Source organism: Tachypleus tridentatus, chromosome 13 (genome assembly GCF_004210375.1).
Source record: "Tachypleus tridentatus isolate NWPU-2018 chromosome 13, ASM421037v1, whole genome shotgun sequence".
In the NCBI taxonomy this organism is placed as follows: domain Eukaryota; kingdom Metazoa; phylum Arthropoda; class Merostomata; order Xiphosura; family Limulidae; genus Tachypleus; species Tachypleus tridentatus.
The window spans coordinates 212,174,593-212,189,529 of NC_134837.1; the positions used below are offsets into that span (position 1 = coordinate 212,174,593).

General features: G+C 36.9%; 1 protein-coding gene across 3 annotated transcripts in view; it reads left to right on the forward strand.

Annotated features, from left to right (window-relative positions):
• LOC143240348 (low-density lipoprotein receptor-related protein 3-like) overlaps positions 1–14,937 on the forward strand; it is a 46,515-nt gene that overhangs the window by 13,773 nt on the left and 17,805 nt on the right. For all 3 annotated transcript variants that reach the window (XM_076482648.1, XM_076482646.1, XM_076482647.1), the window contains 3 exons: positions 2,016–2,160; positions 4,199–4,431; positions 4,989–5,117. In XM_076482648.1, the coding sequence (XP_076338763.1) occupies positions 2,016–2,160; positions 4,199–4,431; positions 4,989–5,117 (507 nt within the window). The remainder of the gene's footprint in view (positions 1–2,015; positions 2,161–4,198; positions 4,432–4,988; positions 5,118–14,937) is intronic.

Below are 14,937 nucleotides of genomic sequence, written 5' to 3' on the forward strand. Positions count from 1 at the left end.
TTTTAAATTGACAGTACTACATATTTTACCAAACTTGGACAATATTTTGTTCTTTTCTTAAGTGAGAGTTTGTACAAATCTGAGATTGTTTTTTTGATGGGGATAAATATATTAGCCCCAATTAAAATACAAAAATGGATATGTTTTTGCAACTGAGAAATCTTCAAATGAGGGAGTAAATGGTAATATAAATAACTTTGATATAGTTTTTTTTAATTGTTAAATAATTTATTTAATCACCTTTTTGTAAAGAGATTTTATTATTTTATAATGTTTTGGCATTCTTTTAACATATTAAAAACTAGTTGTGTGTACTTTCTTTGTCAAATGAATTAGGTTGTAGGAGAAAATGTTAAAATATTTATTAGGCTTGTCTTTGATAGATTGTTTAATAAAGCAGCATATTTATGATGAATAAACTGTAATGGATGGCAACTGCCTGTTGTAAATTAACATATAAATATATGGATGATGTTTCAAAGGTCCTATCTTTTGCCTTATTACTGGCTTACTGAGGCATGAAAAAAACAAATTCTGAGATTACATCTTTCTCATAAGGATCAATTACTAAAATCTTTTTAAAAGTAGTGTTAGAAAGAAATTACCTCAGTGATCATGATGAACTTTTATAGAATGGACAGAAATTGTCTGTTGTGAAGACACAAGTGTAGAAGACGATGTTTCAAAAGTCTTCTGCCGTTTTTCTTCAGGTCACTGACCTAAAGATGAAAGGTGGAAGACTTTTGAAACATCGTCTTTTACACAATTTATCAAAGAATACCTTAGTGGTCATTTATGAACAAACTGAATAATAATTTGTTGATGAACCTAGTTGAGTATGTTTCTTTTTTTGTTTATTACACAAAAATTTCAAATTCCTTTTAGGATGCATAATATTTTAATTAAAAAGGCCCTGTACAAATTCTGTGATATATAGAAATATTACTACAAACAAATCTATTTTTTATATAATATGATGTCAGAATTTTGCCACTGGCATTTTTATGCTTGTTATTTTCTCATTGCTTACTATGCTATCATTAAAAAAGTTACGTCAAGCCTTATTTAAGATTTCATGTGTTGCTTACAAATATCAAAGTCAAATTGTTTGAAGATTGGTTGTCATTTTTAACAATGTTTTATAAAGATACAATTTTAAACAATTTTTTAGGTCATCATTTAACAGAAACAAATTAAGTATATACAGATTTGTAAATTAGCTGAGTGTGCTCATTGGTTAAAAACAAGGTGATTAAATTCTGTAGGTAATTGTAATTTAATTGTGTCAGTTTCATTTTTTGAAGGTAAGTATAGATGTATAACTTTGAATTCTATTTATGTCCTTTTATAATTTGTGTTTAAACTTTAGTTTTGACAATTGGAATCTTGTATTTAGTTCTTCAATATTCATCAATTTCTAATAATTGTTGTTGAAGAAATTCGTGAGAACTGATACAAATTAAGCAATAATTTCTCGTTTGTTGTACAAGATGGTGATGTGTGTTCTCTTGCTTGTAGAAATTTGAAGTAAACATTAGTATTGGAACAGTTAAATAACTTGTTTTGTGATTTTTATACAAAGCTCAAACAGTGGCGAGTATAGCACCTGTTAGTGATGGAAAAATGTTTTTTTTCAACTGCATTCATTCAGAGAACTTTAAATTGTCAGAGTTAAAAGGTCATATGAGCATCTTGTTGTTCAAAAGTGTATTTACAGTCTTATAATGTAAATAGGCTTTTTTTTTTCAGGATTTTTACCCAAGAAGAGAAAGAGAACACCCTGAAATAGGGCACAATTTCACATTGTTATAGTCTTTTGATTTTGAATTTAGAGAGACAACTATATCATCAATAAGGATTGTGAATGTTATATGTCTGTTTAAGAATGTCTTACTATTTTTTTCTGATATGCAGTAGTTGTTTTTAACATATTATAAGATTTTATGTTAAATTAATAAAAACAGTTAATTCAATTATCTGTTATTTTACTTTATATATATTTTCTTTTCATTCAGATTCCAGCTACAAGTGCACTGTTGAGGAACACACAAGTCGTCATGGGGTTATTAAAAGTCCTGGATATCCTCAACCATACAATAACCATACTTGTGTGATATATATTATTAATGTAAAGGGACCTGATGAAGTGGTTACAGTCAGGTATGTGTGTGTATATCTTAATTTATTACAGCTCTTTCTACTTTCTGTATTAACTCTTTCTACTTGGGTCAATGGATTATAGCAACCTTGTAATCTGAACATAATCTTCAGAGTTTTAATATGATACGTGTACTTTTATGAAACTTGGCAAACTTTCAATAAACGCTATTTTTTTTTTGTAAACAAAAAATCAGGGTTGTTAATTGGTGTCAATGTTCTGTATTCATACATGTACTGTTTTTTACTTTTCATTATTTGTGCTAACAACATTGTAATAGGAAACCTGCCTCAGTTTTATTATTTCAAAATTGAATATTATTAGTATAAAAAATCATGGAACAGTAATCTTGTACAATGTATTCAAGCACGAGTCTACTAATATGTGTAGACTGGTCTAATTTCAGATACTTAGTAATATCATAAGTCTATAAGATTATATTGTCCAGTTAGTTATACATGAAGGGCATACATATATATATATAAAAATATCTGTAATCAACCCCTTGGTGGTTGACCTACAGTAAACTGCTTTTTATATCTTTCAACAACCACTATTCTAATTTCCTACACAGTTTTAGTAATGTTTTATGTCCCATTTTTATGTGGGTGGTTGACTAATTGCTTTCACTCTGATCTTTCTCTTCATAATGAAATATGTCTGGTGCAGAAAGCCTTATATAGCATTATTTGTAATTCCATAAATAACAATATATAAAGGTAAATACATAATCTGTGATGATGAGAAAACTCACTTGTAGAGAAAATTATATATATCAGAAACAGCTGGTATGGGTAGAGAAAGCACTATGTAGAGAAGCGAACAAGTGTTTCGACCTTCTTCGGTCATGGTCAGGTTCACAAAGAAAGAAAGAGGTGACCAATGGCTGACCACATGTTTGGAGGCAGTTGTGTAATGGAGTGTAGGAATGTAGAGGGTGTGCTTAGATGTTGATGTTGATGAAGTATTGTTTTATTTTGTCTAATTCATTGTTAATTTTATCTGGTGAGCATAGTTTTATGGCTGTGTTTATTTGGTTTCTTAGTATGTTGAGTTTTTGTATTGTTTCATATGCTGAGTCCCAAGGAATGTATAGTCCAGTATGGGTGATATTTCAGTGAATTTCTGTTTTAAAGTGTGTATCGGTTCTTGTAATTTTGAGGTTTCTTCCACAAACCAAGAAAACATTATGCACACACCTAAACAAAAAGCAAAATCAACTAACAAAAGTAAATATACCCCATTATTTAAAAAATCATGAAACCATATACTGCTGCATACCATGTATTCCCGACATCAGCAGAAAAATAACCATTTGGCAAAAACTAGTAACAAAATATGACATTCCAGTTAATACCAAATTTATTCAAAAACCAGGCACAAAACTAAGTTCTATACTGTATAAAAACTACACTGACAAACACCACACCAACATTATTTATAAAATACAGTGTGATAACTGCCACGACTTCTATATTGGATAAACAAATAGTAAAATGGAAACCAGATTCACAGAACACAAAAAGTTACCTTCATACATTTTTGAACACTACAAATCAAATAAACACAATATAACCATAGAAAACATTCAGATACTAAATAAAGAAACAAACATAAACAAATGCAAAATTAAAGAAGCCTTACTTATACAACTCAAGACCAAAATAAACCAATACAAAGGAACATCTTTATACCTACATTAATAAAAATAATCCAACATCTAAGCATGCCCTCTACATTCCTACACTCATTTACACAACTACCTTCAAACATGTGGTCAGCCATCAGTCAGTCACCTTTTTTGTGAACCTAACGATGACTGAAGAAGGTAGAAACATTGTTATGCTCCTCCACGTAGTGCTTTCTCTAGCCATACCAGTTGTTTTTTACATATACAAAAGTTAACTACAGTTTTGGGTTTAAATATAAATGGTACTAAATTTCAGCTTCTAAAAGAACTTTCCATATTTCATTCAGTTTTCTTACAGAATCATGTTGTTTTCATTACATTAATTGACAATTTCTGGTTTCTGCTAAAAGCTTTGATGACTTGGATGTTGAAGAAAGTAGTGGGATATGCTTCAGCCCTCCTTGTTGTGAGCATAACTGGTTGAAGGTAGGACCATTACTCCAAGCCAAATTCAGACACTACTGTGGACAGGGTAGAGCCTTACCAGATCCAGTTATTATACAAGGCAAATCATTATGGATTAAATTCTTTACATCATCTGTTTTCAAAGGGGCAAGAGGATTTAACCTGTCTTATGTAATTGGTAAGTGTATGTAATGCAAGAGGATTTAACCTATCTTATGTAGTAGGTAAGTGTATGTAATGTTGTTTTTGATTTACTACCCAAATTATGAACTTGTTTTATACTATGCAAGTGGAATCCACATGTTGAGTAATTTTATAAGGTTTTATTTTTCAGCATTCAGGGTGAAGAGCTGATCAGTCAGATTTCGTGAAATCATGCAGTTCCTTGAAAGAATATACAGGGGAAATGAACTGTAATTTGTAGGATTAAATGCAACAGAAATTTTGAAACTTGTCCTCATTTTTGTGTGTTGTATGGATCATTTTAACCAAAAGGTTGTGAATTCAGATCCAATTCCATAAGTAGATAGGTTTAAACAAAAACGTACTTAGAAGTTATAGAGTTAGGAACAGCATAATACTCAAGTTAGAAATAGATCCACAAAGTGTCATAACTGTTGATGAATGTGAGAAACGGCAAGCGTTCCAAAAATTAGTAATGAAAATTCATTTAACAGAATATGAGGTTTTTCATAAGAAAAGTATTTCTTAAACTTTCTTGGATTCTCAATTTAGGTGATAAGAATGCAGCTGAATGTCAAGATAATGAGTTCCACTGTGACAATAAAAAATGCATTCCCAGCAGGTGGTGCTGTAATGGATTTAATGAGTGTGGAGATGGATCTGATGAGAAATCCTGTTCAGGTGATTTATTTGTTTCTTGATAAATGTAAATGATTGCAGATTTTAATCTACTAATGTACTTTAAACTTGTCTGTTATGTTTGCTGTTTAGAAATACTGTTGCAAAATTAAAAATGTTAGAAATGTAACTGTTTTGGTCAAGTGCTGAATATTTAGGTGACGAATTAACTAAGCAGTTTCACAGTATGCTAAAAATTGATATTATATACACAGCTCTTTCAAGTTTCTATAACTGGGAGTAGTATGTTTTTTGTTTTATAAGATGGAATTATTTTTTGAATATTATTTTTGTCTGAGCATTTCCATGTTTTCTTTAATTCTCAACCTGTAAATACGAGGTCTGTTCAAAAAATACGCGGACTGACGTCATAAAACAAAATGTACTTTATTTAGAAGTTACAGGTCTGGGACCCCTTCAAAGTACTCTCCTCCCCAATGCACACACTTATCCCAACGGTGTTTCCACTTGTTGAAACAGTCCTGGTATGCTTTTTTGTAATGTCCTCCAGCTCCTTCGTCACATTTGCCTTAATCGCTGGAATCGTCTCAAATCTTCTTCCTTTCAAGGGTCTTTTGAGTTTGGAGAACAAGAAAAAATTGCAAGGAGCAAGGTCAGGTGAGTAGGGGGGGTGGAGAAGAACAGTGATCGAATGTTTGGCCAAAAACTCACGAGTTCTGAGGGCTGAATTTCGCAGCAACGTGGTGCATCTTCAATTTTTCAGTCAAAATCTCGTAACAAGATCTATCTGATATCCCACACTCTTCAGCAAGCTCCCTGACAGTCAGACGTCGAGTTGCCCACACCAGGGTGTTGATTTTGTCGACGTGTGGGTCGACAATTGACATGGAAGGACGTCCAGGACGCTCATCATCTTCAATGGACTGTCGACCATCCTTAAAACGTTCATGTCACTTGAAACATGCCGTACGCTTCATAGCAACATCACCGTAAGTCGTGTTAAGCATAGCAAAAGTTTCAGTCGCAGATTTTCCAAGTTTAACACAAAATTTCACAGCAAGTCGTTGCTCCTTCAGGTCATTCATTCTGAAATTCGCCAAACGAAAAAATCGCACTTCACTTAAAACCACGTAGCTAATACACAAATGAAGATATCTGCAATCGGAAAATGGCGTCGTAATCAGCTGATCTGTGCGAACCTAGCGACACCAAGCGGATTCCCCTAAAACCAACTGGAGCCGCGCAATTCAAACAGTCCGCGTATTTTTTGAACAGCCCTCGTATGGTGTTGACTTATCAATGGACATATCAATTTCTTTAAATCCCAGCTTGTAGTAAGCTCTGGAATATTGTTTTGTTTAACAGTGGACATTAGACTGTGTCCAGTTCTTCTTTAAGTTTCAAGGAGTTGTATGACCTGCACACTATGGTGTTGCTTTAACCCTGGACGTTCTAGTTCAAGTCACTTTTTTATTCTCTACTTGTTTTATTCTCTGTATGTTGTCATAACATTGGACAATATCCTGTGTCCAGTTTTTCTTTAAATTCCAACTGCAATATACCATGGTGTTTAGGAACAGATGTAGTGTATGTCCATTTCCTCTTGATATATTCTCCCATTTTACTTGGAGGGTTGACAATAATAATTTTCCTCTAATTTTGAGAGAGACTGGCCGTGGTCTATGCCACCCTACTCACATGCCCTGGTGGCAGCTGGATCAAGCAAACTGGCTCTTTTTCATTGCTCTTGTAGAACTTGATCCTGCCTTCAATAGATGACCGTGTGGCAGCAATAACTGATTGTATTATATAAACAGCTGCTCAATGTATTCCGAAAACCTCAACACGTTTTCCATGATACCCTCATCCGTGGTGGAATCCTGCTTGCCACATGGCATGGAAGGCTCAAGAACGGGCCTGGGAAACTTTTTTTAGGTATCCTACATTCTTGCACCACATTGCTTTCCAGCAGGCCCGTGCACATGCTTGGTGGATAAGACATCAAAGCCAGAAGGAATCTTGGATTTAGTACACATTCAGCATATCTCCCACCAATTCCAAAGATACATGGGACAAGATTCGAAAGGTCAATGGAGATTATATTACTGTCCCCCTCTTGATCTCGCTGTCTGATAGCCAGGAAGTAGCTGATACCTGCAGCATTGCCGATACTCTAGGTGAAAGCTTTTTGAGGGTATCTAGCACTTCTGCTTCTTCCTCCACCTTCTTAGCCATCAAGACTCAGACAGAGCGATCACCTCTTTCATTCCTGTTGATTGTCTCTACGACTATAATCACCCCTTTACACTGGTGGAACTGAAACTGAGCCCATCATTGGTCTGGCAGTACATCGGTTGCACCTGATGATGTACACTATGACATGCTGCACCATCTATCTCCTGCTTCTCTTGCTATTCTTCTGATTGTTTTTAATCGAATCTGGCAGGAGAATGGTTTTCTTGATGCTTGGCACCAGGCTATTGTCTTACCTTTCTCTGTGCTTGAGAAGGATCCCAAGATTCCTTCATACTACTGTCAACTTGCTTTGATGAGCTGTCTATGTAAGACCTTAGAGAGGATGGTTAATGCTCATCTTGTTTGGTTCGTCAAATCAAACAACCTCCTCTCACTCACCCAGTGTGGATTCTGACGACAGTTTTCCACTGTGGACCACCTGATTTGACTTGAAATGTCAGTCAGAGAAACCTTTCTCAAATGACAATGATCTTGTGTCAATATTCTTTGACATTGAGAAGGCTTATGATACAACGTGGAGGTCTGGCATTTTGCGAGACCTCCTTGTATGTGGGTCACGTGGCTATTTGCCCAATTTTATTAAATTTTTTAATGGACAGGAGATTAGAAATTCATGTGGGTTTGACACTTTTCTGTTCTTTTCTATAGGAAATTGGACTCCCTCATGGCTGTGTTTTGAGTGTCACACTTTTCAGTATAAAGATTAATGTCATCACTGAACAACTCCCTCTTACTGCTGCAAATGGGTTCTATATCGATGACTTTCACATCTCGTTATTTGTCAGATGAGGTATATTGAGTGGCAGCTACAGACTGCCCTCAATCGTTTATTGAAGTGGACCACAGCATATGGCTTTAACTTTTCTCTCTCTAAAACCGTTTGCATCTTGAACTCCATATTGGTGAAGTTGTGCTGCCTGTGGTCTCAGAGACAAAGTTCTTGGGGTTTATCTTCGACTATAAGCTGACCTTTATACCACACATCAAGCAGCTACAGGTCAAATGTACAAGAGAACTGAACATTCTTCATGTCCTCTTTACCACCACTTGGGGAGCGGGTCGATGTTGTATGGTAAAAATATATCATGCTCTTAATCGATCGAAGCTAGTCTATGGATCACTGGTCTATGACTCTGCTAGACCATCGGCCTTAAAGATAAGAGACCCTATTAATCATCAAGGACTTTGGCTCTGCATTTGGGCTTTCCGCTTTTCCCCAGTTCAGAGCTTATACATAGTCTCGTGAACATTCTTTGCACCTCCGCCATTAGTAGCTGTATTTACTATATGTTTCTAAACTTCGTTCCTTACCAAAGCATCCCACCTGGGGTTGTGTTTTCCTTCTTTGGATGGGCCATACTTTTTCAGAACATACTATCTGCCATTGCTCCTATTGGCCTTCCTATCCAGGTGCAGTTGGATGAATTGGGTCTGTTCTTGGATAACATTTCTGTATCCACTGGTCAGCCCATCCCACCATGGATTTTTACATTCCCCAAATGTGACCTATCTTTAAGTCATCTGAGAAGAGCAGACACTCTTAATTGGAAATACTTTCTGTTATTTGCTGAACATCTTTTGAACCATCCTTCCATTCCTATTTATACAGATGGTTCAAAGTCTGGTGACTGTATGGGCCCTGCCATGGTTTGTTGGGGTTTGGTGGTTGTGTGAAGAATTCCTTCTACAGCTTCTGTGTTCACTGCTAAACCATATGCCATTTCTTTTGCCCTGATCATATAGAAGCTAAGCAGTACTCCAACTGCACTATTTATACTGACTTGCTTAGTTCACTTCTGGCCCTGGAACTGCTTCACGTTAGTTCACACGTTGTTCTTGCAGATATTCAAAACTGACTGGCCCATTTCTCTCCCCTTGGTGTGGATTCCTGTACGTGGTGAGGGGACCTCCCAGGGAAGGTTCTGTTCTTTTAGTTTATCTCCTCTGGGATCTAAACATCCACCCATGTGTTTGCCGTGGGTGGCGACCTGTGAAGGGGAGGAGAGGATCCTGGTGGTTGAGTAATACAACCCTAACACACCACTTTAGCCTTGAATTTTTGTAGATGGGCAGCTTTTGGTGGACCCTTGGGTCAATCGGCTGGTCCACTTGGGCTAGAGTCAACCAAGTACCAGTGTTGGAAGTTCTCAACGGGCATTGTGGATTTGATGCTGGTGTTTGGATATAGTACTCACGAAACCCTGGCGTTACTGCACTGTTCTTGCATGACATTATAGTGCATCCCCTCATAGGGGTCAGTGGGTACCGAAATTTTCCTTTTTTCCTATGGATCCTCCTTCAAAAAATTTAAATAAAATAGTGAAAAAACAGTCAATAGGTAAAACAACCACATCTTGAAGACTCTGAGCAGCAGTCTTCAACATCTGTAACACGCATTTCTTATTCTCTTATATTACATTCTTTTTCAGAAAAACCTTTAGGGCAAATGTCCCCCTTTTTTATTCAGAAGAGACTAGAGGGTCTTGCTGGATCTCCAAAGTCAGTAATGAAGCTTTGATCTGGAGACATATTGGTTGAAACATCCACATCCCAACACAGTGAACTCCTTTTGAATTCAAAGGCAATTGGGGATGTACCTATGATGATCCCTCATGCTACCTTGAATTCATCACGAGGAGTTATTGTTGAGAGGGATTTGAAGAACGTCACTGAGTCAGAGATTCTCGCTGGTCTCTCCACTCAAGGAGTTTCTGCAGTGAGGTGCATCTCCACTTGCAAAGATGGAGTTACACTCACCGACAAATATCCTTGTTTTGATATTTTCATCACCATGTGCACCTGCTACCATCAAGGCAGGTTATCTAATTTGCAGGGTACAGCCATGCATTCCAAACCCTTTCCGATGTTTCCAATTTCAGAGGTTCGGCCACTCAAAGACCTTATGCAGTGGTTCCCTGACATGTGCTTGTTGCGGTGGCAAGGACCACGATGCCTATGAATGTAACATGGACCCACACTGTGTCAACTGCAATTGTTCTCACCCTTCCTACTTTCGTTCTTGCCCAAAATGGTTGGAGGAAAAAGAGGTGCAGCATTTGAAAACAACCCATAACATTAGTTATCCTGAGGCTCGGAAATTGCTGTCCGCCACTCCATCTCGGACATATGCTGATGCACGTTGTTCCACAACTACAGTGGGAATGCAGACAGATCTCTCTGTGCCTCCAAGAGAATCGTTTTCAAAACAAATGAAAAACCTTTTGACCTCCATGGTTAAAAAGGTTGATGAATCGACTTCCACACCCATCTCTGTTCCTCTCATACATTCCAACAAACCTCAAGATCCAAATCCTTCAGTTTCAGATACAGGCATTTCTTCTGATACATCTTTTTCTCCCACCCCAAGATGCAAAACAATCATTCATTTGCATCCTCAGTCACCGGAATCTCCTTCCAACAACAAAGACCTGCCCAATCGACCCGGGGCAGGATCCAAGGAGGTTGATAGACCTCCTCCAAATAAGGACAGTAAGGGGAAAAGACGTGGTTGTAAACAGAAGGGTTCTCCAGCCACTTTGCCTACTCGTATTTGCCATTAAAAATGGCCACCTTGATACAATGGAACTGTCGAACAATCATTCCATTCCAATTTATACGGATGGTTCCAAATCACGTAATTCTGTGGGCTCTGCCATGGTTTGTTGCGGTTCAGTAATTGTGAGGAGAATCCCCTCTACAGCTTCTGTGTTCACTGCTGAACTGTATGCCATATCTCTTGCACTGGATCATATTGAAGCTAAGTAGTACTCCAACTGCACTGTTTATGCTGACTTGCTTAGTTCTCTACTGGCCCTGGAATCACTTCACGTTGGCTCACACCCTGTTCTTGCTGATATTCAAAACCAACTGGCCCAATTCTCATTAACATCTACTTCCATCCAGTTTTTCTGGATACCAGACCAGGTTGGTATTCACGGAACGAGCTTGCAGACATGGCAGCTAAATCTATCTGCTCTGGCACTATCACCATTGTGCCTATTCCATGCATGATCTATGGTCCTGTATTCAAGGCTCAGTTCTGTGCCAGCTGGCAGTCCATTTGGAGTGAGCAATGCGACAACAAGCTTTTTCAAATAAAACCCTATATTGGGCTTTGGCCTTCTAGCTTCTGTAAGATTTGGAAGGAGGAAGTTGTTCTAACTAGACTACGCATTGGTCACAGTTTTTTAACTCATCATTTTCTTTCATCTGGAACTGTTGCACCAGTGTGTAGTTTGTGTAACACTCAAGTCACTGTAAGCCACATTTTACTTTATTGCCATTGTTAACACTCTCAACGACGGCACTATTTTAAACATGTTTTGTCCCAGGGTTTGTCCGTAATATTGGACAGTGTTATTGGTGATGGTGACACCATCCACCTTGATAAAGTTTTTAGATTTTTAATGGCCATTAATCTTTTTAACCTCATTTAAGTGTTTGATATTTATTCATTACACCTTTTTAATTGTGGTTCCCTTTTCAGAATCTCAATCTCTCTCGTTCAATTTGAAATTGGAAAATAGCCAGAGCATTAAATAACTCGACACCAGGACTGGAAAGGCCAACTTCAGGTGACTAACGCTGCTGTTTGAACTAGCCGTTAGTCGTCCTGGCGAGTTGTTATTACAATTTTGCTGCATGTCTTCTAACACTTTTATTACTTTACCTTTTAGCACTGGCCATAATGACATATAACCCGGAACCAGGACTGGAAAGACCAAATATAGGTAACTGACGGTGGTTCTTGTACTTATCTGTTAGTCTTCCTGGCAGGTTATGATCATTACCATTCTGCTACAGGAAGTCCTTTACAACTTTGTAGACTGGATGTCAACATTGGTTTTATGCCATTTTCTGTTTTTTTATTGCTGTTTTGTTTTTACCTTCATTTCTTTTTAGAAATTTTACTACATTTACTTTACTTTTACCTTTTTACAGGGCATTTGGCTAATTTTTATTATGATTTTGCTATATGTCTTTTAAAACTTTTATTATTTTACCTTTTGATAATGGCTGTTATGACAAATAACCCGGAACCAGGACTGGAAAGGCCAACTTCAGGTGACTGATGGTGGTTCTTGTACTTACCTGTTAGTCTTCCTGGTGGGTTATGATCATTACCATTTTGCTAGAGAAAGTCCTTTACAACTTCTCTTACTCTGCTTTCTCTCTTAACATTGTAGACTAGGTGTCAACATTGGTTTTATGCCTTTTCTGTTTTTCAATGATGTTTTGTTTTGCCTTCATTTCCTTTTATGTATTTTACTACATTTAATTTATTTTTACCTGTTTACCGGACGTTTGGCATAGATAGCCTTGCTGCTTTGTGCCATAAAACACTAAATCAATCAATCAATCAACCCATTTCTTTTTAACATCTACTTCTTTCAAGTTTTTCTGGATACCAGGCCACGTTGGTATTCACGGAAACTAGGTCGCTGACATCACAATCAAATCTATCTGCTTTGGCATTATCACTGCTGTGCCTGTTCCATGCATGGACTATGGTCCTGTATTCAAGGCTTGGCTCCATGCCAGTTGGCAGTCGACTTAAAGTAAGCAATGTGAAAACAAGCTTTTCCTAATAAAACCCTATATTGAAGTTTGGCTGTCTTGCTTCCATAAGGATCGGAAAGAGGAAGTTGTTCTAACTAGATTACACATTGGTCACAGTTTTTAACTCATCATTTTTTTTTATCTGGGACTGATGCACCAACATGTAGTCTGTGTAACACTCAGGTCACAATAAGTCATATTTTACTTGCTGTCATTATGACTCTCAAAGACGGCACCCTTTTAAACATTTTCTCTCCCAAGATTTATCCATAACGTTAGACAGTGTTATTGGTGATGATGACACTGTCCACCTTGGAAATGTTTGTAGGTTTTAAAGGCCATTAATCTTTTTAATTCTATTTAAGTTTTTTAATGTATACATTAAACTTTTTTAATGTGATTCCTTTTTAAGAATCAGTCCACTTAGTTCAATTTGAAATTAGAAAATGGCTGTAATATCAAATAACTCAACCAGGACTGGAAAGGCCAACTTCAGGTGACTAATGCTGCTGTTTGAACTACAGTTACGACAGAAAGTGTTCGTACCCCTGCGTCCTGAGTAGTTTTTCCTCTTAACTTAAAAAGTATCACAATTAGGATAATGAAGTATAGTATATTATAAATATTATACTAACACACATCTACATAAATTTTTATGTAAACTAAATGACAAATAAACTGTTTATAAACAAATAACCAAAAATAAGAGTAGAAAGTGTTCGTACAGTTCAGAACGTGTGAAAAAACTGTTATTCCCGTAAAATTTTTGTTTAGTTTGGCAAATAAACTACATTATACCATTCTGAGTTCATAATTATTGGAATTTGGCCAGCAAAAAATGTACTTTTGGCAATTTAGCTCCATCTCCATCATTATCTGCTTAGTCATCATGGCGAACAGGAAACAACTGTCCAGTGATTTAAAGAAATGAATTATTGTAAAATACAAGTCTTGTGTGTTTCTTTCCGGTATTGCTACACAACTTAATGTGCTGAAATCTACTGTTCAAAGCATAATTGTCAAGTTTAAGGATCAACTGCTAACCTCCCTCGTTCTGGACGCCCCACCAAAATTCCAGAGAGAACCAAGAGGACGGTTCTCAGAGAAGTTTGTAGAAAACCTTGTTTAACACATAATGACATACAGAAAGTAGTAAGGGAAACTGGGGTTGAAGTAAACACCTTTACAGTTACGAACATGTTACCCTCTTTTGGGTTCAAAGCATGCCGTTCTCGTAGAACTCCATCTTTAAACCCTGTTCATTTAAAAGCACGATTGAGGTATGCAAGAAAGCATGTAGATAAACCCTTTACCAATTTGAAGAGTAATCTTTGGTCAGCCAAGACTAAAATCGAGCTTTTCGGTCACAATGATGTTCGCTATATTTTCCGTGAAGAAGGGGGAACGAAATCTTCCAAAGAACACCTTCCCTACAGTTAAACACAGAGGTGACTCAATTATGCTATGGGGTTCCTTCAGCTCTTCTGGTGTAGGCAGCCTTCACCGCATCAACGGAATCATAACAAAAGATGAGTACATTGATATATTAGGCACTTATATCAAGAATGATGCTCAGAACTTGCGGCTTGGGCATCGTTGGATCTTCCAACACAACAATGACCCTAAGCACACATCGAAATATGTGCAATCCTGGTTGCGGAGGAACCATATAAGCATTCTAGAGTGGGCATCGCAGTCACCTGATCTCAACCCAATTGAAAACGTTTGGCATGAGTTGAAGACCAGGGTTTATCAGAATCATCCGAAAAACTTGCAAGTGTTGGAGACTTTTGTAAAGAAGAATGGAAGAAATTACCAGTCAAACAATCATGGAGGGCTATGAGGAGAGATTGCACCAAGTAATTTACCTGAAAGGCTACACAATTGACCATTAAAGTCGATGCACAAACACTTTCTGCCCCTCCTATGTTTGGTTATTTGTTTGTAAACAATTTATTTGTCATTCAATTTACATAAAAATTTATGTAGATGTGTGTTAGTATAATATTTATAATATACTATACTTCACATTATCCTAATCTTGATA